Genomic DNA, 27555 nt, shown 5'->3' with positions numbered 1-27555 from the left:
TTTCAAAAATCCACCCGAATAAAAAAAGAAAGGATTTTGTATCTAAAAACAAAACAGATTTATCTTTAAAAAGTGCATTGCCAAATAATAGAAATTAGAATCTTTAAAAATTCTTAACTTTTGTGCTTTTTGTGCGAGTGTAAGACATATGTATATTTAAAGACATACACAATCGGTATACCACTATAATTAATTTAATTTAATTAAGTTTAAATGGTTCATTCATCAAAAGAAAGTCGTTATACCCTCCTTGCACACGCGTCCATCCAGGAATCCATTCAAGGATTTCTTACAAGAATTTTGTTTTGGAAAAATACATAAAAAAGATACAATCGATATCTACAACACCCATAACTCAAATTTAAAGTTTAAATATAAAATTTTGTGAACAAAAAAAATAAAAGATTTTAATGTAAAACTTCTCAAAAATAATTTAACAAAAATAAACCTAAATTCTTCCAAAGTGCCATATTGAGTGTTTTTCAATCGAGAAGAAGGAGTTTTTTGAAAAAACAAAAGTGAATTTATTTTGCAAAACAACACAAAGTTTTTAGTAATTGTGAAAAACCGCCGCAAGGTGGTTTTCTATGTTCATTTGTTGAATTCTTCCGTATCTCAACGTGCCATTTATATCCAGGTAGGTTTTATTTTTGTAAACAAATTTAATTTTATTTTCCATACAATAAAAGATACATTTATATCTACGCCATGGATGCGGGTGGAAATAAAACTATACCTACGATATGTGTGCGATGGTGGTTAATGGAGTTATTTTTAGATAAGATTTTCATTTTTGTAGGTATTGTGTCTACATAGTGTTTTCATATTATTTTTTTATTTTATCGTGTTGTGGAAATACCTCGATATATTTTTGTTGTTTTTTTTTTTTCTTCTCGTTGATGACGTTTGAGGAAAACTTTACGAGCTTTGATATCTTATGGAAAATCTTAATGTGGGTTTTATCTTATGCACTTTCTATAAAAGTGGTTTGTTACTTTCATTAAATATTGTTTAGGTATACTTTATACCGACGACAAACATTTTTGTTGTGAAAAATCTGAAATTTCAATTGACAGGTTTTCTGAGAATTATATCTTTTTCTATGTAGGATTTAGATATACTTTATTTGCAGCAACAAGTCGATAAAAAGATAGAAAATTGCGTTTTTAATAGGTACATATGTGTAAGATTGTGTGATGAAAATTGTCAGATAACTTTTTAGAAATAACTGTCAGTTGAATACAATTTTAATTTGAAGTGCTTTCTTTTGAACTCTTTCTAAAGTCCTAAAATGTTGTTACAATTTTAGAAAAATACGTACCCATGTCTTACATATTTTGATTGCAATTTTTTTTTTTACTTGAATGCTAACCATTCGATAGTTTTTCTCTTTTAAAGTTTATTACTTCTTAAACTAGGATATCTTTGTTATCTTTAGAGTAACAAATTTTACAAGCGACAGTGATGTTGTTTTTATTTAAATTGGTTCTTTGAATACAAACAAATTAAAAAGATTTATTTAAAAAAAAAAAAAACATTATTTGATTTTTCCAATTGACTTTTCATCTGTACTAATATTTAAAAGCTGTATAGTTTGTTTTGTTGTTTGTTTGTTTGTTTGAACGCACTTATCTCAGAAACTAATAGTTCGATTTGAAAAATTGTTTCAATATTAGATAGTCCATTGATTTAAGAAAGCTATAGGCTTACTTACTTTTGTCTGGTCTGGTCTATATTAGTTTAATAAATTTTTAACTTTATTCATTTTACATTTAAGCTCCAACATCTAGCTTGTTAGAGTTATTGATACTTAACTAATTGTATGTCGCAAAAATAATTTGTACGTTAGGTAAAAAGTTCCCGAGTCAACAAATTTCATATTCGATTTAGTTTAACAATTCCATTCGTGTTTGAAGCTTTTTACTCAAGACTTTAATATATCACAATTGCCTTCTACAGGTTACTAATTTAGTCTTTAGGCAACAAGTCAGAGAAATCATGTTTGGTTTGATATCAACTTATTTATTTATATAAGTCTTTTTCATCAATTTCTGACTTAAGACCTTTATGCCTAACGTCAAAGTTAGTCCTTAAATTCAACATAGGATGTTTCAGTAGCTCGCTTTTTGGGCAGCTGTCATCATTTTGACTCCATAATTAAAAAACTTAATTATAAACCCTTTTAAACTGTTGAAATGACAACACAAATGGTGAACATTTTACAGCACAATTCCCAAAACTTAAGAAAAAAGAAACTTTCCTGAGTCTGCTTCGTCTCGAAGAAGTGAGCAAAATTAGGTCTTCTGATTTAGCACCTTTAAATTTGTTATCTTAATGTAATAACAGTTAATTCAAGATCATAACGACTTGTGCGTAAAGTTTTCATTGGTAATGGAATCTTTTTTGAATAATATGTTGATGCAGCCGCATGATGCCTAAGCTGTCCAAGTGTACTGTTTCTATTTTATAATTTTTTGCTTTTGATTTTTAAATTTTATTTTCACGTTTTTTGACAGAAAATAAATTTAATGATAATTATTTGCAACGTCTTTTTTTATAATAACCCATAAAAATATACAAGTATTTTCAAGATTGATTCGTTTATATAAATGCCCCAAAGTGAAGATTTGAAGTTTGACTTGCTTTGTCCTGTTGTATTAAATATACATATGTGTACAGACACAGCCACACATACCTTTAATCAAATATATTGTGGGTGGTTTATAATAGCTTTAAGCAATTTATGAATTGATTTTGTTAAATGTATCAAAAAGGTAAATAAAAAATAGATATAATAAGTATACACGAGTATATAAACATAATTTGAATAATAAGTTTTTAAGTAGGTAAGGTATGTTATGTATATATGTCTGGACTGTTCTGCAAAAATAAGGTGTGGTTAAAAAATGTTTGCCAAAAAATGTCACATTCTTTCTTAAAATTTTGAAGAAAGTCAAACTAAAGTATTATAAATTTACATTTTAGAAATATTAAAAAAAAATTTAAATAAATTTAAGTTCAAATATTTTTTTGGACAAATATTAAAGTACAAATAATAAAATGTTTAATTTATGGCATAGTTGCAGATTAGAGATTTTTTACTAACTTAGATGCGATCGCCACTCAATTTTGATTAGGTTTTGTGATCTCTACATTTTATCTTATGTATAAATATTGACTTAAAATGAATAAAGAACAATGAATATTTATAGCTTATAAGTTACTATTAGTAAGAAGGACCAAGAAAAATATCTTTATTTCACAGAAAGCATATTTGATAAGTTGAAAAATATATAAATATTTGTTTCAAATAAGTGATCTTGTTATTGTAAAGCGGAATTTCTTACATTCACTTCACTTAATTCATCGAAGTTTTGAAACATTTTTGAACACTGACCTTGCAGATCAGTTAACAAAAGAAAAGGTTTACATTTTTTTCGTAAATAATATCATAAAATTGAAACCGTTTGGCCACGTAATGAACCTTTAAGTGGCTTTAAGTTTTATTTTGGATGTCGTGGAAAATAAGTGATCTTGTCATAAGCAATCAAAATGTATCAGATTTATTTGATATAATTTATCGAAATCTTAAAACATTTTTGGTCAGAGATTTTACAAATCAATGTTCAAAGAAAGTTCTAATACAAAAATTCCAAACAAAACAACAACTAAATAAATTCAGTATTTCTTTGTTTTTTGTAACAAATTTGTCAACTCGCCACTAAAAAAATGAATCAGATTAATTTGATATAATTCATTGACTTTGCAGATCAGTGTGAAAAAATGAATTCTACTTTAAATTAAAAGAAATATAGTTTTCCAAGCAAAATAAAAATAAATGAAGTATTTATGTGTCTGAGGCCTCAAATTATTGATCTTGTCGTTGATTAATTTCATATAATTTAACAAATTTGAAACATTTTTAACCACTGACATTGCGAATCAATGTTCAAAAAAAAGTTTAAATTTCTTTCTTAAATTTTAAGAAACAATTTTCCAAAAACAGAAGCAATTCAAATAAATTAAATGTTTCTCTGTCTGTAGTCGCAAACTAGTGATCTTGTCATTGGAAATCAAAACTTTTGAACTTAATTTAATATAATTTAACGAAGTTTTAAATCATTTCTGGTCACTGACTTTGCAGATCATTGGATGAGAAAAAGATTTTCATTTTATTCTTAAGTAATACAGTTAAACTGACTAATAGATTGCATGACCCAAATTAATGATCTTGCCATTGTAAATCAAAACTTTTTAGGTTTATTTGATATAATTCATCAAGATTTTGAAACAATTTTGACCACGGGCTTTGCAGACCAGTGGACAAAAAAAACCTTCTTAGTTTATGGAAGTTAGTTCTTATGAGCTTAAAGTGCCAAACTGAATACATCATTTTATGGTTGCTAATCAACAGTAAGAAGAAATAGAAAGTTAATTTTAAGTCTAATTACAATCGTTGAAACAGTTTTCCAGAATACTCAATGTATGTATTGTTCAAATAAAAACAAAAGTAATTTAAATTTTTTAAGGATAGATACATAGTTTGTTTCTTATAAAACTGCTTTCATATGCAGGTTTTTTTTTGTAGATAGCTTCCTAATGTGTACCTTCTTATTTCTACTAATTACTTAAGCAGATAATAATACGAGAACATGTTCCTCTCAAAATGAGTGTCACTACCTATTGTTTAGATAGGTAAATATCTATTGACTTCTGCAGAAAGTTTTTCAAAAGTATCTTTTTTCTCATACGACCTATAAGTCAACAAAAAACAAGAAATAATAGATATACAAAACAATACTATAACCAACACCGCATTACCTACTTTAAAATTTAAATCTTTTATTTCTGACCGCTTATTGTTTACAAGAGTTAATTGAAAACGTCTATAAGAAGAAGGTACCTACCAACTTCTGTTGTGTCTCCCAGTGCAAAGCCACCCGCACCGATCATGTTAAGATACACAACTGCATCTGTATCTATATCTATTCTGTTCCTATGTACATTTTTGTATATCAGTGAGATTTTTTCAAAATTTTATTAATAGAGATATAAGTGCTGTTTGGATTAATTTCGTATTCATGTTAATGATACAATTTACAAAACTAATTCTACATGATTTATGCATAATTGCATATCATCTGTAACAGACAGTGACAAAGTATCTACATAAACGCATCATACACACCACATCTCTGCACTTTGTGTGATCATAATATACTATAAATTGCATGTATAGAAAGTTGTATTAAGATATTTTTATTTTTATTTTATTCATGGTGAAGAAATTTTTATTATGCGCCAAATTAATTTATGAATTTCATGCACTAGTGCAAATAATTTTATCTTTCTATTTTATAATACTGCTTTTGAAACAAAAATTTACTGCAACAGGTGTGTCCATTTTATGATCATCATCTGATCACTTTATAGATTTTCTTTGCCTAGCTCTGTGATGCGATGATGTTGATGGTGTCTTGTGTTATAACAGAGTGAAACACACCTTTGATCATCATTTTCACTATCAAATTTTAATCTTTACTCGAAAATCATATTCTCCTCACTTTTTAGATACAATGAAAAAAAAATATATATAAAATTGGATTTTTATTTGATTTTCTTTTTCTATAGAAGGTTTGTATCTTCAATCGAAAATATAAAACCTAAACACAGTAGCTGATGCTAGAAATTTGAGGACATCACAAATTATAAATTTCAAATATTAAAGATAATCTTTTGGGTTTTTTTGATTTGATTGGTTATATAGTTTTTTTTATTATAGTAACTAATCTGTCACTTTCTATATTTTTTTGGATAATAATTAACTAATTGATCATAAAATTTGTCTTTTTTATGCTACAATGACCGTTTCAATGCGACCTTTAGGGTTTTTGATGATCATCTGTAACTTATTTGTAGCCATTACATATCTACACACTACATATAAAGGGTATTATTGATTTGAATTAATTTTGTCTAGTTTTTCTTTCATTCGAAAAGCTCTAGTTGATTATGGATTATATGGCGTTGGCGTGAGGTGAAAAGTCTATAAGAGCTCCCACATTAGAACAACCATTTCTTTTTTTAAATCTTGCAATAGTTGTCTACAACGGTGATGTCTCATCTTCTTTGGAGTTCATTTCATTAGCATTTCATTCATTCATTCATTTTAAAGGGTGTGATGGTTGAATGGAACTTATTTCTAATCGTTATCATCAATTTCCCTGAGATGAAGGCAAATGTATCTTATAATTACATCATTATCATCCAAAACCAGTCAGTTAGTGTCTCCAATACAAAATAGATCTCATAAACAAGTATCACATGACTCAGAACTAAAATATTAAAATTGATACTAAATATAAATTTAGATCTTATAAGAAATTACCATAAATTTATAATCGAGAATCCATCTGCATATATTTTGAACACACATATACTTTCCATTTTTTAGATCAATTTTTTTTTTTTTGATATCTCTGATACTGATATATTTATTTTTGCTTATAAGATTTCTTAGCAAATTTTATCTTTTAATTCTAATAAATGATTTTCAAATAAAAAATAAAAATTAAAACAACAACTATGTTCATATATTGGCAATAGGTGTCATGGTAATAAAAGAATTTCCAGATAAACCAGTCACATTCCATCAAATAAATATATATAAAAAATATAATAAAAGATCGATATATCTTTATATGTTAAGTGCATTTTGTTTTAATTTCTTCTTCTTTTTTTATTTTTATTTTAATTTGTTTTTGTGGGAGTGTCACATAATATAATAGTTCCTACTCAAATGCATTTTAAATGCATATTTTATCTTTCACGTATAAGACCAAGCTAGCATCCTTTCTGATCTGAAACACTCTATGTCAGTTGATAGATGTTGATATTTGACAACCAAGTTTTTAAAATATTGTCAGCTGTCAATGCATTGTAGAAAAAAAGAACATTTTACCAAAATATAAAGGGTTTACTATTAAAGACGGGATGATTTCAAAATCGAATAAAACAAGTTCTATGTGAGATATCAATCTAGTTTTATTTTAATTATTTGTGTATATCATCTTATTCAGGCCACAAAAAGATAATGACCGTCGATCTATAGTGATCGCCGTAGACGGTGATTTTTAAAAAGAAAATGACGCTTTCAGCCCAAAATGCTCACTTTATTCACGCTCCCATTCATTAAAAAATAGGCCTCACCGCTAAAGATGACTTCTCGACCAAAATTGGGATCAACTTATAACTGCTCACTTTCACGAACAGAACCGATCTTTTCGGCGGATCTTGCGTTTTGTTGACGCACGAGCGAGTGTTGGCTGATTTTGAATTTGCATGACAAACGTTGAATAGTCGACTTGGAAGTACGACCATTTAATTCATACGAAGGGCGCAACGCTCACATTATTGCTACTTGAGGACACCTGTATATTTTGATAATAAAGTTTTATCAATTGGACATGTTCGTCGATGCTGTAACTTTCCAGGAGGATTGGTCGTTATAGTAACTGATATTTTAATATTTTAAGTAAAATAAACAAAATGGCCACTACGAGCTGTCAAAATCAACCTGTCTCTATTGAAAAATCCTTAAAATCACTTGACAGCTGACAAATTCACTGTAGCTAAGAAAGAATGTTACCAACTTAAAACAATATCTATAAACTAAGAACGATATGACGATTATCTAGTGTCACATAGTGTTAAAAGTTACCACCTTAGTTTTTTATTACTTTTAACGTGAAATGTTGGAAAATATCACATGACACAATATAAGTATAAAGAATTGCATTTGATTAGATTATATACTGAGGGAACCAGTATCTGGCCTCATCTTTTTAATTCAATTGTATTTTATTTTATTTCATTTTTTTTCCGTTGCGTTGACTATAAGCGAGTTACGTCACGTGTCACACACTTCACTTTGTCAACTTCTAAGTTGAACAACGAAATGACATGTGTTTGATCATTTTGTGCAACATTGTTGTGTCTAAGCCATCTGTCAAGCTATATACACGAGTATGGTGGTCACTTTTTTAATTCATTATTATTTATCAATCAATTATAGAGAACATTTTACAATGACACAATCGCTTTTTAATTAATTTTTATTTTTCCAGAGGGTTGGTTAAGAATTTTTGCCCAGCATAAATAAAAATCAATTAAAAATTAAAGAAAACATTTACAAACAACTTGTGATAGTTCAATTGACACAACGTTAAGTTTATTTTTTATTTTTTAATTGAATAAGAAAATTAAATAATAATGATCAATAAAATTGTATGTGAAGAACAAAACATACACACAAAAATTAAATTATATTCCACTAACCCATATTTCACACATAAGCGACATAAGCTTTGTCTGTGAGCATCTCGAGCTCCAACGTTCGTTGTCGATTTTTATTTTTCTTAAATAAATACAAACAAGATCACTTTTTATCAAATTAAATGTCATAAAAATGACAATTAACCAATGTCAAGTTGGGTTAGTAGAGTGGATGATGGCATGAGGCTATAAGTATAATTTCGTATATGCACAAGTTTATAGCGAGAGAAGAACAAAAGTTAAGTATCTGGAGAATTTATGAGTTTTTTTTTAAATTTATTTTAATGGAAGGCGGTTTAAAAAAATTAGCAATCGTGCTTAAGAACTTTAAAATTTTATTGAAATGTGTGATTTTTATTGAGTGTGGCACACGCTGGTTTTGTTTTTATAAAAATCATATAATCGAGGTGTATGGATGATGTTGAAATGAGTTAACTTAAGACTCAATCAATTCAAGTTTCCTCTAGAACTTTACTATAATATTTTATATTATTTGCAATTTCTGTATACAAAAAGTATTCGTTAACATTTTTTGTGATTTCTTATGTTATTTAAAGATTTGAATTTGACAATAAAACGATACGCAAAGATCCCTTCCAACATTTTAGAAATTAAATCATTAAATGTCACCAAAAATTCAATGACAGCTGCTGTCATTTTGTACAAAAGAAATTACTCAAAGACAGCCTTAAGCCTCAATTCCAACAATGAGTTGGTTTTTACTATTGAATTAAAAATTTAACTAGCTTACTTAAGGAACGAACGGATTCAGACATTCAAATAATACTGCCAGAAATTAGTTGGCGTAATTCGAAGGTTCTCCTTCGTTGAATATTGGGCAAACTATATTCAGTTTCCACTCATGCTTTCTGTCGACTTTATTTAGCAGATGAGTTGTCGTAATTAACTTATCGCCTGATGTTTTGAAAAATTGAAGAGCAATGCCGTCAACTCCTGCAGCTTTGTTAAAATAAATTATTCAATTCAACATTTTGACTCTTTGAAAAAATTAACTAATAATTTGCATTATTCAGGAATCTTTTATTCATAAATTCAACCATATCCTCACGTCGAAAGTAAGAATCTACAGTTCCATTTTTGAAACATTAGTAAATTTTTGAATTATTAGGTAACAACTCGGTTCTTTATGTTTCATTGTAAAAATATTTACCTAATAGTTTAGACAAAATGTGAAAATTGAAAAGAACATGTATTAAATCCTTCCAAATTTCTGCTATAGACTTTGATTAATGATTTTAATATTTTAAAGTCAGATGGCTTTTTCAAAAATTATGACAAATAGCAGCTGCATAGGTTTAAGTATTCGACGATAGGTATTTAAACAGAACTACATAAGTCAGGTATATGAAAACAAATTCATTTTTATTGGATAACTATTTGAGTTCGTATTTATGAGTTTATATAAGTCTTGAGTTTTCAAAATGGTCGTTTATATAAAAAAAAAAAACAAATTGAAAAACTTCATAACGGAAACAATATATAAAATAAAAAGAAACTAACACTGCATCCAGTTTTCATAAATTTTGTATCTGCTCAGGGTTTATTTTCCCCAAAATAATTTTGATTAATGACTTTTGAGTCATATTCATATTATATATATTTTTTTAAAGAAAATTATGATAGGTACCCATATTTGTGTGTACGACCTAAACAGCTGCTTGCAAAATATTAAAAATGGTTTTCTGAATGTACCATAATAATGATTAATATTAATGGTACATAGGCATGGATTCTTTTCAAGCCCCAGTCAAGACTTGCGTTGAGAGGTTTTCGCAGCATGAAAACTACATTAAATACATTTTCACATTACACCTGGATTTTTAGCTATTTTTCCTTTCAGATACTTTTGTATGTTTTTTGTGAACTGAACAATTCTGTGCTAAGTGAAATACCAATTCTAATCATTTAAAACATTTTCATTTAAATTTTAGAACAATATTTGTGTACATAATGAAATTACATATATTAATCTTTGTTAAGAAAATCAAAACATAAAGCCTCATAACCCCCGAATGCCATTCCTTCAACCTCACTCATTTTATTACTATTTCAATGATCTTCAGTTAGATTGTTCAGCTAAAGCTGACATCAATTTTATTGTTCTCAATAACCACAACTCCCGCGCTACCCGTTTGTTAAGTATCTTAATTGAATTTCACTTAAACATATACTCATAGATACTTTATACATTCAGTTTAGATACAAATTTGATGGAGGCATATTGAAAGAAGACTGCGGGAGGAAGTGATGGTGTTTTTTGTTTTTTTTTTAAGTTGGGTGATGCCAAGAAGTCTCACCTCTGACAGATGTGTTAAAATAGGTATTTTGAGATCAATCGCAAGTCGAAATAACACATCATCAAACTTATGTACTTTAGGTATCTATCGATATATAAAAAAACTTTATTAATATCTACTTTATCTCAATTGCGTTTGGTACGACGAGTGTGTAGTGTGCGTAAGTTTATGTGGATTTGTCATTCTTCTAACATCATTAAATATTTTTTGTATTGCGTTTTAAAATTTAAGACTAGATGTTGTAGAGTAGGTTAAGCTTAAGATACAATCGATCATGTCAATTGTTTGAGAGAAAGCTTGGCTTAGTAATAAGACACAAAAAAGAAGATAATACAAACTATTAACAAGTCTATATATATTTGGAAATACTTTAGTTATAAGCAATGTCTATTTCTGTTCCAACCTAAATTGACATTGGTAAGGCGAAAGTATAATTAATCTAGGTCAGATATTATATTTACTTAGTAGTATTTTTTTTACTAGCTCTATTTTTCAAGAACATATTTTAAAATAACTAATTTTCATTTTTTTATATATTTCAAGGCGGCGTAGCCCCTGGAACCCCATCAGCGGCCATGATCATGGAAGGGCTTGAAACCCTTGTGGCGCCATCGCATCACGCATTCCTGCTTACTGAGTCCGCAGCGGCAGCTCATTTTAATGTTTTAAGCTTTGATACATGCTTATTTAAGACTACTGCCCAGACCAGTCCATCAACAGCACCCGTTTCGGTATCTTCAGCTGCTTCTTATCTCTCGAATCCGTCGGGTTTTGGCAGTGGCTTGGGTGCTCAAACATTGCTCCATTATAGTTTATCATCGTCGTCATCATCATCGTCACAGCAACAACAAGAAAACCAAACTAATAGCAGTAGTAGTTCTCATCACCATAGCCATCATCATCACCATCATCAACAACAACATCACCAATCATCATCTCAAAGTAGTGGTAGTGTGCAAAACGTCAGCAGTCAAAATACACGCATCACCGATAGTTCAACACCGTTGTCATCGGGCATTATTAGCAGTACTGGTGCTGCATCAGCACAGACAACAACCATCAGTACATCATCTAGTGGCCCAAACAGCAGTGGTTCGGGTAGAAGCTCAGCTTCACATTTGAGTTTATTGAACACCAGTTCTGGTTCTGAAGCTAATAAACATCACCATCATCAGCATACGCACACTCAACAGCAGCAAACGCACTCTCATCAGCAGCTTCATCCCGGTCCGGATTGTGACGACGCACAGACTGGGGATTTGAATACGCCCGTAACGACATCTAGTGATATCCCGTCGTTCTTTGGGCCATCGACTGTTGTTGAACCACCTCCAATTACAGGTGAGTTAATTTTTGTTGTTAATATTTTTCATAAGTTTTTTTAAACCATTGAATTGAATTTTGAACATATTATTCCGTCAAGGATAAATAGGATGCATTTTCCTTTTGAGTAATTTTAAAGATTTTTTTTTTGATCTTTTGAACGATTCTCAAACCTATTATAAATAAATTTCAAGTTTCTTAATATATTGGGTGGCGCAACAGTCCGTTGTGAATCAGGACCTAGTGACTTACAACTCTCAACCATTCCTGTGTGCGAGTACTGTTGTTAAGGGACATACAATTTTTTAGAGAAAGCACTTTTTCATGACGAGAATTACTCTTGAACGATTTATCAATTCCTCGCAAGAGGCAGTACCAGAGAAAATTAATTTTTTATATTAAGGTGGCACAGGCAGGGATTGAACCCAAGACCTAAAACAGACATCATGCCACGGGTTCTACTTCGCAAAATAAAAACAATCCGAGAATCGCACTAAACCATTAGTAAAGCATAAGAAACCGAGTTGAATTTATTTCTTCGAAAACCCAATGCTGTGTTGTACCGATAAAGCGAGATATACCTATACTCCCTTTGCCAATATCTATGAGTAGCACTTGCTTCAATGAAACTGCAAATCTGGGAATGTTCATCACCAACATCACTCGCCAAAAATTCTGCACGATATTTGAGTTTTCTAATCCGTTGCAAGAAATGTACACCGACATCTCCTCTCCAACCCCTCCTTCTTTTCTGAATGCCCACACTATGTCTCAGTCATAATAAGGGCAATTTCGTTCACTCAAAGTTGAACTTAACTTGAAGATTTGTATTTTTAACTTGCAATTTTGATTTCATTCACTTTTGATTTTAAACTGTTAACGTTAATCAACATTAGATTTTCTCAGCGGCTCAAATAGTAGACGTTAAGTAGAGCAAACTTGGGTTTTTCAATCTAGTTGTTGCCTTTTGAAATATTTCGAGTTGAAACCAAATCCAGAAGTGTTTAAATTTAAATTTTCCAGCAAGTTAATCGTCCTAAAGGTATTTAAAGCCCTTTAAAAAATATATTTCAAAGTGCGTTTTATCTACAAACAATTCCTAAACAATTGTGATATTTTCAATGCCCTCCATACCTACCTATAATAAAGTGAAACCACTTTAGGGAAATGCAATAACAAGACATAATAATATTTGTTCTAGGAAAGATCCATTCAAAATAACATCGACGACAATTTGTCGTGTCGTATAACTTAATTCACGCTTATAGCCTCTAGAATTCTTAATTGCCATTTCTTTTATTTTTGTTTTCAATTTTCCAATTGAGAAATAACGTACCATCATACAAAATAAATTCACAGCGTGCTCCGGAAAAAAAAGTTAATTAAATTAAAGCTCTTGCACTAACAATCTTTTCATTTAGTATTTATATGTGTTGTCTTATAAACAAGATTTGATCTTTATCGCATCTAGAACGGAAAAAGGAAAATGAACAAAACTGAAACAAAAAAATTCAACATATTCTTTGATATACATATGGTATTTAGTTAGATTGAGATACGCATTGTTATATTGTAGATATTGTTGCTCTGCTGATATACCCAGAAGCGAGGATCATCTCATCAATTGAATTATAAATGTCATGTGTATCTTTATCCACATTAAAAATACATATTTAAACTTACCAAATACATTGTATGTGAACCTCAATATATCACTATAATTAAATGCAATTAAAAGATCAAATTCTCAACATATTTATTTCATTTAATTAGTCATTAATCACAGAAATCCAAGCTAAACACATATAAGCTTTGCATAGATACATATACCAAAACAACGCACGTTTTCGATCGCTCGTATATTTTTATCATTTTAATGAAATATTTTTTTTAAGATTCTCAGATTTTATCTAAATGATAAGAAATCGTTAAAATTGATCTTATTGATGAAGCAGATACAAATATATTATTAAATCATTTTTTTTTCCGAAAAGATACTCTCTGAATTTCTTCTATTATACGGTCGATATAAAAGTATAGATAGCTAATTAAGATTTCAAAAACAATATACTTCTTCAAAATCTCCACGTGATTAAGATGTTAAAATTCTATCTAAACAATCATATAAGACATGCCTTTGTTTAAAATAGGTATACCACATTATAATTTAAATATGCGTCGTCTTTGATTCCCAAAATCCACAACTTTACCTCTTTTTGTTTCTTTCTATTCAGGGAGTTTTGTGTTTATTGAAGGTAATCGCCCATAAAATACTCCAATTATACACAATCAAAACATTGCAATCAAATCCCTATAACGTTGTTGTCATGTTTAGATGTTTTCTTTTTTTATTAAAAAACTTTGTCATTACACATTGTAGTAACATGATGTTAGGAAACTGATTTCAAATGCAGATCTTTTTAACTCTTCCTCTAATCCCTATATATGTGTGAATTCATATTTTACACTAGAAAACAGAATTGAGAAGTTTTTGTTAATTATTTATATCTCTGACAGTTTTTGTTTGTCTAACCTACCTACTAAATTTTTAGAGCGCATGATCATTAAAAGATACAATATGATCTTATTTGGGATTTTTATTGTACTAAAAAACATGACACGGGACAAATTTATAGACCCACCGGGAATATGTAGACTTTTATAAGATACATTATGGTAGAAAGTTGAATTTGCATTTTACTTTATAGTCTTGGAAAAATGATCATGGTATAAAACAAAAAAAGCTGTTGTTTTGGTTTAAAATTATTGCCTGATGTTTTTTTTTTTAACATCCATTTGAAAAAATAAATATTAAATACATAAATTATCTGCAGAAAAGAAACTGCTTTATAAAATTTAATGGTTTACACATTGAAACATTAAAATCTTTAATTTTTTTAACCAATTTATTTTTTATTTTATAAATCAAAGCATTTTACTATACAAACTTGTCATTTAGTTGATTAGCACATAATTTGTGAATAGATACGCACAATCAGCAGTGCGGACAGACAGTTGTGACGGCTACATCTTCAAAATTGTAATAAGACCCATATTTTTTCATTTTCATTTTTGTTCACATTTCTATAAGAAAGCGTAATAAAGAAACCAAATGGTTCTCGTCCTTTTATCTAAAGCACAAGGTGGATCATTAAAAGGTTTGAATGAAAACTCGAAAATTATAAATCTCAAATTATATGATAACATTTTGAATATCTTTTCTTTCGTGACAGCTTCTTTTTTATTAACTAAAATTTTACCAACAAAAATCTCTATTCATGTTCAGCTAAACTAATATCTTATTCATACCTCTTAACTTAATTAAGAAAACAGAAAAGCAATAAAATTGTCAAAACATGATTTTCGTTATCTTATACATGATCTAAATTTTTTGCAACTATTTTAAATACAATTAAATATCAAAAAAAAGGTCATAGTCCAAACACATACATATTTTGTTTTTAATTTAAATTTTTTGAAATCTTTTAAAAGCTTTAACACATCCAGTTCCTTTAACAAATTTATGAATGAAATAGAAATTTAAATAACATATGATAATTGTATGCATAAAGAAGCACAATTTAAAATCTTATTTAGTAAATTAAGTATTTTAACATACAACAACAAATTATTTTCTTTTACAAAATTATAATCTGTATCTTAAATGTCCCATACAAATAAATCACTCGCAAAACAGTCTCTTTCAAAACTACAAAAAGAAAAGAAATCATTTTGCATTTGAAGTAAGAAAAATCAAGTTTCCTTTCTTCCGACAAACATTTGTGACGGTCGCGGTGATTGAACACAAGAAATGTCAAATAAACAAACCTATAACCACTTTAAAAAAAAAATAGTATTCAAATTAATTTTTACCACCAAGTTAATAAAATATACACCTATTTATATGCTATAGTCATTTGCACAACAGGAGTCGAACCTATCACAGGTGTAGTAAATTGTCCCAAAAACAAAACCAACAACAAAAAAATCCAGAAAGCATCTGACACCTAACAAGAGAACAGCGGGCTCTCCATAAAATATACCAAAAGACACAATAAATCTTTAAACCTCTTAACAGAATGAATATCGAACTTCTAATCGTCTCTTGGAATATATTATATAGGTACGAATGTTAGTGTAGAGGGCTATGTCCAAATATTGTTGCCTATATTATTCGAAAGCAATAAAAAAAAGTTCTAACCTCAAAATGTATTGTGAATGTTATAGTATTCGAAATGGAGTACAATATTATTTTTGAATTCAAAACAAAAGAAATCAAATTCAAGCTAATCAAACAGATTCTACAACCAACAAGCAACAACCCTCAAAACAAAGCAACACACTATCAAATGGTGAACACAAAAGTAGCAATAAATTCCAATATTCACCTCGATAACCATCTGAAATATAAATTCAGTTTTTGATGAAATAAAAAGTGAGATTCATATGATTTTTTCTTTGACAAAAAAAAACAATCTTTTATGTAGAATTAGAAGCTATCTTGTGGCACAGTGGGCTTATTTTTTCTTTGCTTGTTATTTTTTGAAAAGACGTTGATTTTATTGGTTATTGGACATAATATATGCATGCGAAGTCAAATTTAAAAAATATGTAATTTTATATGTTTTATAATATGACAATTTGCAGGCCTATCAACGCATCAAGACACTTAATTGCCTGTTTGCGTTTCTCTCGATTCGATTGTCTTGGATTTGGTTATTTATGACTTTTGTCTGGACTCTTAAGAGTCCTTGTAAACATTCCATTCCATTATATTGTTTATTGCAAGGAAAAACTTATTTTCATTTGTTTTATTAGTTCTTCTTGGCGACTTGGTTATAGATACATATTTAAAGTTGCACAAAACGTAACATATATAGTCATTTGAGTTATTGTGGCATTTTGATTGCCAAATATGGTCATTAAATGATAGTTTATCATGTCAATTGTAAAGTACATTTATAATTTGACTAGTTGACTCTTTTGTATTTTTTTGAATTTTAATAGCATAACTTACATCATACATATATCATTTGCATTTGACTTTATTCTATTGTATGCATTGTGATTGTAAAAGGGGATATTTTATTGGCTTAAATAGGGAGAAAAGATCATTCATCATAGCCGTATATATAGTATATGAGTTCTTTTTGTCTTAGTGTTGTGTTATTTAATTTCTTGGCTGAGCGGTAAAATGCGTAGGATTTTTTTTTCAAATTTTGAGAATATTATTTCAAGGATTTATTACTTTAGTTGAAAATATTTTCAAAGCAGGATTTTAGGATAGCAAAACTTCTTCAGACAAAAAAACGGATTCTAGAGCCATCAGGAAGTGGTAATTTGCTCTTGTTTAAAATTACTTTAAATCTATTAAATGCTTAAATGCACTTTTACAATCAAAAGCACGTGAGTATAAGATTTCTAATCCTGTCGTCATTGATATATGTATGCATATCGACTGCACAAAACATACATATATTTTTATTATTAATTTAATAATTTTGTTTAATTAGGTTAAACGAACTTAACTTTCAAATCTGTTTTCTCAATAGAATCAGATAGTGAATTTAGTGTTTGTTCTTGTTGATTCTCATTCATTAAAATCCCAAATCGATATGTAGAACAGAATCGTGATTCAAGGACGCTACTGATCATTATTAAACACTAATTAAACTTATAATGTTAGCTTCAGATATAATATCTAAAAAAAATATACTTTAAAACTTAACTAAATACCTAAGCAGAGCCCATTCTGTGCTCGCAAATTCTTATCAATGTCATAGCTCGTTTCTCCAAATTGTACAAAATAAACATTATTATCTTTGAGCTTAAACAACATTATAGTGTGGAATAGAATCGTGCAAATCTATTTATTCATTTTTATTTCTTTCAAAATGATATATATTTTGTTCGGTAATGTTAAATACAAAATGAAACACCGTTATTTTATCTATCAAAACAACTTCAAGCAGTTCGCCATTGGTTGAATGTTTACAAAAACTAATATTATTTTGTAGCTTCTTTATGAAAGACAAGATCTGCAGCTTATTTGTACGAAATGTTTAACAATTAAATAAATTGAAATCTTCTTTTAAAATAAATTTTGCTACCTATGCATCTCGCCTTGAAATAATTCTTGAGAATGATAACAAAACTTGAGATAAAAATGCCCGCAATAAGAAAAACAAAACAAAACAAAAAATCTGAATTTTACTTATGATGCTTTGTTTTTTTTTTGAAACGTTTTATGTAGAAGCATTCTACAATTAATTTGTTTGCCACTGTTTTTGTGAGCCTTCGTATTGATGATGCTATACGGTATATACGCTCGCGCGATACCCTTCAAAGATTGCAAGTTTTGATTTAACGCCAATGTGTTTTGAATACAAATATATACAGTGTCGCATCGTATTGCTTCGTTTTTGGAGAAGAATGTCTTTCTTGAGGCCCGAGACTGCTAAAAAGAAGCAATATTTACCGTCAACCAGCAGCGCAGCGCAGCGTCACTTCACATGCAGTGTCTGGTAATGTTAAGTAATTAGTCTTGGCTTGCAATTTTTTTGTTCGCCACAGCTGAGACTGGAATCCTCAGGCTGTGTTGTGATTTGATGGTGGACTCCCCAGGGGTTTTCTGAATAACTTGCCACTACTATAATATATCGAAGCTATCCGGTAGGTAGCATCATGATGACTTCTGTTGTGATTCTTTAGAAAAATCATGCCAGTGAAGACTCTTTATATATTTTTTTTTTCAATTTGGTCTTTTCATGTGTTATTGCGAATGACTGTTGTTATGACAATAATTCGATATGGCACAGTGTCATATTGATAAGGAATTTGCATTTGTTTATCCTTGACATTTTAATATGACGGTTAATGCCATTCATTAGTCATAGTTTTTTGTATTGGATGTGAAGTGCATTTATAGAGCATTTTATAACAATAGATATTTTATATGCATTTAAAATTTTGTTTTATTTATTAATTTTATTTGTTTGTATATTTTTAGGTTCAATTGCATCTGAGGATCTCTCACTTGAGCCCCAGACCGCCGTACCCAGTCCGGTGTTGTGTAGTCCACTGAAGGAGGAACGCAGCACCCCACCCACACTGATAGTTAAGGAAGAAACAAGTAATAATAGTTGTACAATGTATCCAACACATCTTACAAATAGTCAAACCACAACATCAACAACAACATTAGGCAATAATAGCAATACACACAATAATAATTCAATAAGTGCCAGTAATAGCAATAATAACACAAACCCCCATTCTCACCATCGGCATGGCCAACATGGCAATAGTTCACCACACCATCGTCATAACATACAACAACACAATAACAGTCAACATATGAATCAACACCAACAACAACAACAACAAAACCAAATACACCACCAGAGTCAGTTACATCAACAACATCTACAACAACAACAACAACAACATCACAACACACAACACCACCAACAACAACAACAACATCAACACCATCAACAACAACACCACTCACACCTTCAACAACAACAACAACATTCTCACCACCAACAGCAACAACAACAACACCAAAGTAGTGGTAAAATATCATATCGTGGCATTTTCACCACTACAGGTAACCCATCAATGGGTGGACTATCAGCTGCAGCAGCAGCATCAGCATCGCAGTTGAACTCACCACAGCTGAGTGTATTACCTAGCCAGATGTCACCACCATCGGCTGGCCTAGGCAGCAGCTGGGGTCTCCCAAGTCCCGACAAGACGCTCTTTCAACCGCCGATGTTCGGTCTCCTTGGCCCCGGTCCCCAAAATACCAATGCCCAAGCTCACTACGCTCCACAAACATCTGCCAGCAGTCCATCACCATCAGCACATCACATGCACTCCGCATACAGCGATGAACGTAATCCTCAACATGTCGAACTGCTTGGTTTGAACATGGACTGCTCCAGTATAATTTTGAAACAACCGCCTCCCAGCTACAGCAGTGGATGTGTGTCGAGCATAGATCTGCAACCTAGCCAGTCAAGTCAAGATCTCAACCAGTATGCCCGTCAGCAGTTGACAACTTCCAAATATCAGTGGTTGGACTCTTCTACTGAGTACGGTAGCCCGCAGCAGTCGCTAGTGGTTCCCGGGCCTTCATCGTCCGCGTCTTCCACCTCAGGACTGATACCAAAACAAGAGGCTTACAGCGACCACCATATGCAAACTCCGACGGGCTCGCAATCAGGCTATTCGGTTGTTCAGTTAGCCGAATACAGTCCATCTACCAGCAAAGGTCATGAAATCCTCTCCCAGGTCTACCAACAGAGTACATTGCCACTCAAACTCGTGCCAGTAAAGCCCCGAAAATACCCAAACCGCCCAAGCAAAACCCCAGTTCATGAACGCCCCTACGCATGCCCCGTCGAGAACTGCGATCGTCGATTTTCACGCTCCGACGAACTCACCCGCCATATTCGCATCCACACTGGCCAAAAACCGTTCCAGTGTCGCATCTGTATGCGATCCTTCAGCCGCTCAGATCACCTTACAACACATATTCGAACGCACACCGGCGAGAAGCCCTTCTCCTGCGACATTTGTGGACGGAAATTCGCTCGTTCCGATGAAAAGAAACGTCACGCTAAAGTCCACCTCAAGCAACGCATAAAAAAAGAGAGCAAACTCAGCCAACAGCAACAACAACACCAACAAGCCGCAGCAGCAGCAGCAGCGGCGGCAGCACAACACCACCACCAACAGCAGCAGCAGCAGCAGCAACAACAACAACACGCCCACCACATGTTGCATTCCGGTGATCTTTCTATTGTGACAACAAGTGCAACAAGTTTGTAGGTCGAGGAAAGTCTATCGTCGATTGATTCTTTTGTAAATTTTCCCATCGAAGCTACGTGGAAAGATTTCGATAATGCAGATATTGACATTGACGACGACGGCGTAAACAACAATAACAACAACAACGACAATGATAATAATAACTCTGATAAGGCCGACGACGATAACGTTATGGCCAACAAAAGTCAAGCGATCGCAGCAGATGACATAAGTTGCAAAGATGCATCCACAGGAACTGCACCAAAAGCACCTGTATCAACAGTTTCTGTTGGAACTTCAACATCAGATGTTGACAGTTTATCTGGTATAACAAGCATACCATTTACAATTATAGCTCGAAATAACAATTATAATAATAGCAACAATAGTAACAATAATCGGGATTTGCTTATATTACTTTTAACACAATAAGTTTGAAATATTCAACAAACAAAAGAAAGTAAAATGTGAGAGAATTTTTGAAATAAGATACAATGTTCAAGATCGAAAATGAAGACGTATAATTTTCGAACACAGTCTCAGAAGAGTTGCTACTAAAAGATTTAATATAATTTGGTAGATCCCTTGTTCTTGAATCATTTCCAAAACCATGTTTTTAGTATCCGTGATTTTCACACTCAGTTTCAAAAGCATATATTATAATTTTTACGATGATTTGAGAAAGTTATACAAGCTTAGCTTGTTAAGGATGTGCTCCTCAAATAATTTTCTTCTACAATCTTCAATATATTCAAAGACCGTTCGCAAAAAAAGTAAAAACTTTATAAGTACTCGAGATGAAAAAACATTATACAACTTCCTTTGAAATGGTTTTGCAATCGTAAATTCATAAAGATATGTCTACAACAATTTTTAATGATCACTTTAAGTAGAAGACCTTCAATGAACTCTCAAAAACCCATTACGCATAAAGTAATTTATATTTTATATATCTCTATTTTTTATTTCTTGATCGCAGACATTGATTAGTTTTTCAAAAGTGTCACCAGGTACCTATAAAAATAGTAAAAAAAAAATAGAAGAAAAAAAGTGACCAGCGCCAGCCAGCCAGCGTGGGTCTTTGTTTAAGAAGTTGTAAGAACAACTTTTAGCCTCAAGCTGATAAATGATTGAGCGTTTGAATTTCTTGTCTTGCTATTAGTTTTTGTTTTTAATTTTACTTGCTGATGGGCGATTGGTCATAAAACCAACAAATTGCAATGAGCTCATATATTTATTAAAATTGATCTTGAACAAAAAAACTTAAGAAATTCTCACACATTTAAGGTATGGTAAAAATACGAAATAATGCCAAACGACAAAAAGAAACTAAATCAATTGCCATAAAATAAAAAATAAATAAAATTTAATGAAGAAATTATTCCATCAGGTTCATAATTCTAATATATTTAATGTTATATTCCCTCAATATCCAACAATCATTGTTAGTCAATCAAATTACAAAAATTTAAGCCCTTAAAAATAATAACAAATATTCAACAAAATCTAAAAGTTAAACAATACAAAATACAATACCTATGTACATCTTATAAGCTTTGCTCCTGCAATCGCAAAATAAAAATCATGCAAAATGAAATGAATAATCGATGTAGCAAATATGAATCAATCGATAAATAACAACTAAAAACAAAAATACAAAACAAAAATATGGTTGTAAGAAATTAAAAAATTCTTTAAGTAAGTTAAAAAAAGAATACAAAAATATTTAAGACATTTTTACCTAGATATCAAAACATACAATAAAAAAACATTTTAAAATTTAAACGTATACTTTACTAATCAAAATAAAAAAATATGTCAAATAGAAAATTAAATCAAGAAAAATGTGCTTATACCTATACATGTCGACTATAAACAAAAATAAAACTAAAAATTACTAAGTAAACAACCTAATTAACAAAAACAAGCAAAATTAAGCTTTGTAAATTATGAAATAATTGTATTTCTTAAAGAAATAAATTTATATTAATTTTTTTTCTTTTCTTTTTATTCAATTTAATATTTAAAAAAAAAAACATAACAAAACAAAATAAATTCAAATTTAAACAAAAAACAAAATGAAACTTATATCTCTAATACTGTGATCTCATGTGTAATTATTTTGTAAATAAAATAACTTTAAATTTTTTATAATTATAATTAATAAATTAATAATTTAAAAAAATAATAAATTATGTATTTTATCTGTTTATTTTTTGTATGTAATATTATTGAATCAGCTTTCATAATTTTTTTTGTTTACTAATTTTCATTAAATTAAATTAATAACGATTTTTTTACATTATGTTAAGCTATTAATATTATTTAACTTTATTATCGTATACTAGGATAGGGTTTTTTTGATATGATTCAATCATATTTATTAACTTAAACAAAATTAAAAATATAAAACAAAATAAAATATTAAAAACAAATTAACACTAGACAAGTAATTTTTTTTAAATGACAAGCATAAAAAAAAAATAGAACAAAATAATAAATGCAAGCAAAACTTCCTTATTTGATTTATAAAATCATTGTTGAAATTATAAGTATAAAACAAACAAACAAAATAAACTTAATGAAAAATGTTACATTTTTGTTTCAATAAATTATTTATAAAAAAAAACAAAAAAAAATAAGAAAAATTTAATTTAACATTAATATTTTGAATTTAAATTGCAGACCTACAAATTATACAGCTATTAATAAACTACACTTCAACTGATACTTAGAGAATAGAAAGACAAGACATAGAAGAAAAGAAAAAATAAATAATAAAATAAAAAAAAACACAAAATAAAACAAACAATGAAAATAAATATTTATTTTTAATAATAACTCTAAAATGATTTTGTTTTATTTTCGTATTTGCATCCATGGTTTTTTCCTCAGTTTCTCTTTTGTTGGGTTCGTTTTATTTTAGTTTTATTTTGTAAGAAATGATTTTCGAATTTACTTTAAACATGAAACACAATATTTTGGATTTAGACACAGAAGCATATTAAACAAAAACACACGTCTTTTTGGCAAAATTTTAGAGTTTAAAACAGGTATACCAACATTGCAACCAACATTATTTAAAAAGTGATTTCTTTCTATAACAAGTCATGGGATTTCAAATCCATGCAATAAGACTAAAACATACCATTTAATCTTTACTTCACAAAGAACAACCGTCTTATTGCAAGAGTCAATTGTCAATAATTGATAGGTAACAAATATCAAATTTTTGTATTTTAACACACCAAATGATCAAAGTTTTCTGTATTGCGAATGATTCATACAATTAAAAATTAAAAGGCTATTAAAATAATGTTTTTTTTTTATGAATGCAATCATTTGAACTCATTTCTTGAATTGAGATTGCATTAATTTATTTTACCTTAAGATTGTAACTTAAAATTTAGCAATCACTAATCATTTGACCTTAAAAAAAACTGCAATCATTTTATCTCCAATTATTTGAATGCAATAAATTGATTGCAATCTTTTGATACTTATGCATTCCTCGAATTCACTTAAACTCTTTGCATTCTTTTCCATTCCTTCACTTTGCATTCTTTTAACCTTTTCGCATTCTTTTAAAGTTTTTGTATTCCCTTGAAATCTTTACATTCTTTAGTGAAAATTTCACTACACAAAATATTTGCAAGTGGCATTTACACCTCATATACAAAATTCGGTGTTAGACACTGTCGATGTTTGACACCAGGAGATTTAAGTTTCAAAACTGTAGTGAAATTTCCCTTAAGAATGAAAATAGTTAAAGTGAACATTTACCTTCAAAGAATATGCAAAGACTTTGATAGAATGTAAATAATTCAAAAGAATGCAAAGTCTTTTTCAAAAGAATGACTTCAAGTGAATGCAAAGACTTCAATTGAATGCAAAGCATGCATGGAGTTTCAAATGATTTCAATTGCAGTCAAATAATTTAAGAACACATTATTTGCAGTCTTTTTAAGGTCAAATGACAGCTGATTGCAATCTTTCGGTAAATTCAATGATTCAAATTGATTATTGACACTTGAAATAAGGCTCCAAGCCTCGACAGCAGCTATACGTATACTGTTGAAATAAAGAACAAAAAGCACTTATTTTAATTAATGCCCCTGAATAAAGTAAAGCTGTGTATAATTTTTTGAACTTTCAATTGATCAAGAAATATATGAAAGACAGCTTCCCAATTTTCAATAAAGTCTATTTGTCAATTTCAAAGTTATCTCGGATAAAATAAAATAGGTTTTTAACATTTAACTAAATCTTAGAACGAATAGCTTTGAAATTTTAAGTAAAGAGGTGAGAAAGAAAGACTTTCGTTTTTTTAAGCTTAAATCAAAAGCCACAACTATATAGAGAGTATATAGGTGGCGCTGTAAAATGATATAGAAACAATGGTTGCGTTATTGCTATTAAGCGAAGGAGTCAATACTTCCAAATACATCTGCTTCATAAGGGATTTTCTGATTCCTAATATACATACATAGACGAATCAAATATTGAACATCGAATGTGCAACTGTCCTGAGTATGGTATTCTTTGAAAAGTTTCATCAATAGGAGGTTTTAGATCTCAGATCTGCTAAATATAATTTTGATAGTCTATATGATATTTTCACTTGATTGCAAGGATCAGGATCAGGTATAATTGTCTTTTGAAAAAGCTGATTATTATAGACGCTCAATAACAAATTTATATTTTTCTGTTGCTTGATTATTAATACAAGGGGTCTTCAAAGCAAGTTTTAAAGTTATTGGAGTATAGGGAATCAGTTGAGTGTGAACATTTAAAATTAACACACAAAACAAAACACCTTAAGTATACATTTATTGAATCCAAAGTACCTTAATACCACATTATTCCTAAAGTTCTTTTTTTTTAATTCAAAAGCTATCAATAAAGTTTAACTTACAATTACTTAATTTTTTTTTGTATTGAGAAAAAAAAGTGACTATTTATTCTAATTAACATATCATTTGTTTAAAAACTAATATTTATAAATATTAAAATTTAAATATTTCCAAAAAGCTCTAAAATTTGGATAAGGATTGATTTTGTTTAAGATAACACACATTTCTTGAGCTATAAAGAACTATAAAAACACTTCAATTGATTTACACAAGAAAAATGTAGAACATAGATTTATATGAGTTCAAATATATAACATGACGAACAATAAATGTTTGTTAATTCGGTATTGAAGAAAAACGTTTCAAACGACATTCATCAACATGATGACTTGAATTTAAAAAAAAAAAGAGAGGGCCTTACAAACTCATATTAAAAACATGAAAAACTTTATATAGGAAAAATATATTAAAAATAAATTATCTTCTTTCTGTTAAACAAAATACAAACATTTGAAAATACATCATACAAAAATTATATATATTATTATTATATCGTAACGAAAGTGATCTTCGAATAAAATTCAACGAAATAAGAATGAATGAATGTAGATTAAATTCAGCAACAAGAAATTAAAAAAAATATTATATTTATGTATGGAGTCATAAAATCATATAAAATTAATTTCAATAATTTAAATAACACAGGAAAATTATTTATACTAGATTGCATAATTTTTCTAAAAAACAAAAACAAAAATTTTAACCTTTTTCGAATAAAAAAAGAATTTAAATTAAAACAAAAATATATAACTATAAATATAGTACAATTTTTAAAATTTAATTTATGTCTTTAGACATAAATTAAAATAAATTGAAGAAAAATTTAAAAATAAAACTATATTTAATAGCCGCACATAAAACCACAAATTAGTATTAAATCAAAAGTATAAAAATTTTAGATATGTATTGTGAAAATATTTAATGTTCGTATCTTATGATCGATCTTGGTAGACAAAAATAAAAACTAAAAAAATATTTTTAAAATGTATTTTTTCATTAAAAATAAAATGTTTATTCAAATTTCATTCATTACACACACACAGGTTTTTAAACGGCCTTGGATATATATACATATATATTTATATAATGTTGAAGGGATATTATTGTATATTTATCATATAGATTGTTATATTCTCATTAATGCATACATTACATACATATATAAAACTGTATTTTATAAAAAATTATTTAAATAAAGTAAGTAATGAAATATTACATAATTTTAAGAAGGGTTTGTATTTTTTAATTATATTAAATTTGCTTTAAACTTTTTTTTAAATAATATTTAATATTTCTTTTCTTCGTATAAAATGATTTTCATTCAAAATTTCAATATTTATTTTTTTTTTAATAAAGGTCGTTTTTTCAATAAAAAGTCTAGTTTTCAAAAAAAATGTTTGAACACCCATGTTCATTGTAAAGCTATTACGGGTAATTTTTTTAAATTTTATTAATATTTTTAAAAAATTTGTTTAAAAGAAAAAAAAATGCAAACAATTTGTGAAGAATGTGCCCAAACCTACGTTATCGTCCGTTTCCTCACTCGTTTCCAATAACACTCCTTATGTAAGATCGATTGATAAAGGCATTTTGCTTGCAGCGCAGTTTGCTATTAATTCGATGCTGATTATGAGTTACACAGCTACTCCTGTACGTGACAGCGTAAGCGATCCTATGTGATTCACAACTATGCTGGCCCAGTATTTCACTATTGCTCAGAAAAGGTGTTCTTCAAAACTGTCGAAACCACTGCATTAGCTATTCTACCTGTCTTTTCGACAGGCCCCTTTCTGAGTGAAAAACAGCTTTTGTTCAGCCTGCCTCTTAAAAAATCTAATCCTCCCCCCTTT

General features: G+C 29.3%; 1 protein-coding gene across 2 annotated transcripts; it reads left to right on the top strand.

The window, feature by feature from the left end:
* The first annotated feature begins 211 nt into the window (after nt 1–211).
* On the top strand, nt 212–24321 carry LOC129938871 (transcriptional regulator ovo-like). Of its 2 annotated transcripts, XM_056046687.1 has the most exons (4): nt 212–637; nt 11196–11993; nt 18985–19107; nt 19588–24321. In XM_056046687.1, exons 2-4 carry the CDS (start codon nt 11228–11230, stop codon nt 20811–20813), a joined length of 2115 nt encoding a protein of 704 aa, XP_055902662.1. In that variant the 5' UTR covers nt 212–637; nt 11196–11227; the 3' UTR covers nt 20814–24321. The 2 variants fall into 2 exon arrangements, with proteins under 2 accessions (XP_055902662.1, XP_055902661.1); XM_056046686.1 differs by having other exon boundaries at nt 18985–24321.
* The last annotated feature ends 3234 nt before the right edge of the window (nt 24322–27555 follow it).

This window comes from Eupeodes corollae, chromosome 1 (genome assembly GCF_945859685.1).
Source record: "Eupeodes corollae chromosome 1, idEupCoro1.1, whole genome shotgun sequence".
Taxonomy (NCBI): Eukaryota; Metazoa; Arthropoda; class Insecta; order Diptera; family Syrphidae; genus Eupeodes; species Eupeodes corollae.
The sequence above is the reverse complement of the archived record's forward strand: the minus strand, read 5'-3'. Positions and strand labels throughout refer to the sequence as shown.

Excerpts from the sequence above, each read along its gene's own strand:
- LOC129938871 (XM_056046686.1), top strand. The coding sequence starts at position 11,228 with ATGATCATGGAAGGGCTTGAAACCCTTGTGGCGCCATCGCATCACGCA. Across the intron at positions 11,994-18,984 it reads TGAACCACCTCCAATTACAG|GTTCAATTGCATCTGAGGAT; the intron begins GTGAGTTAATTT and ends GTATATTTTTAG.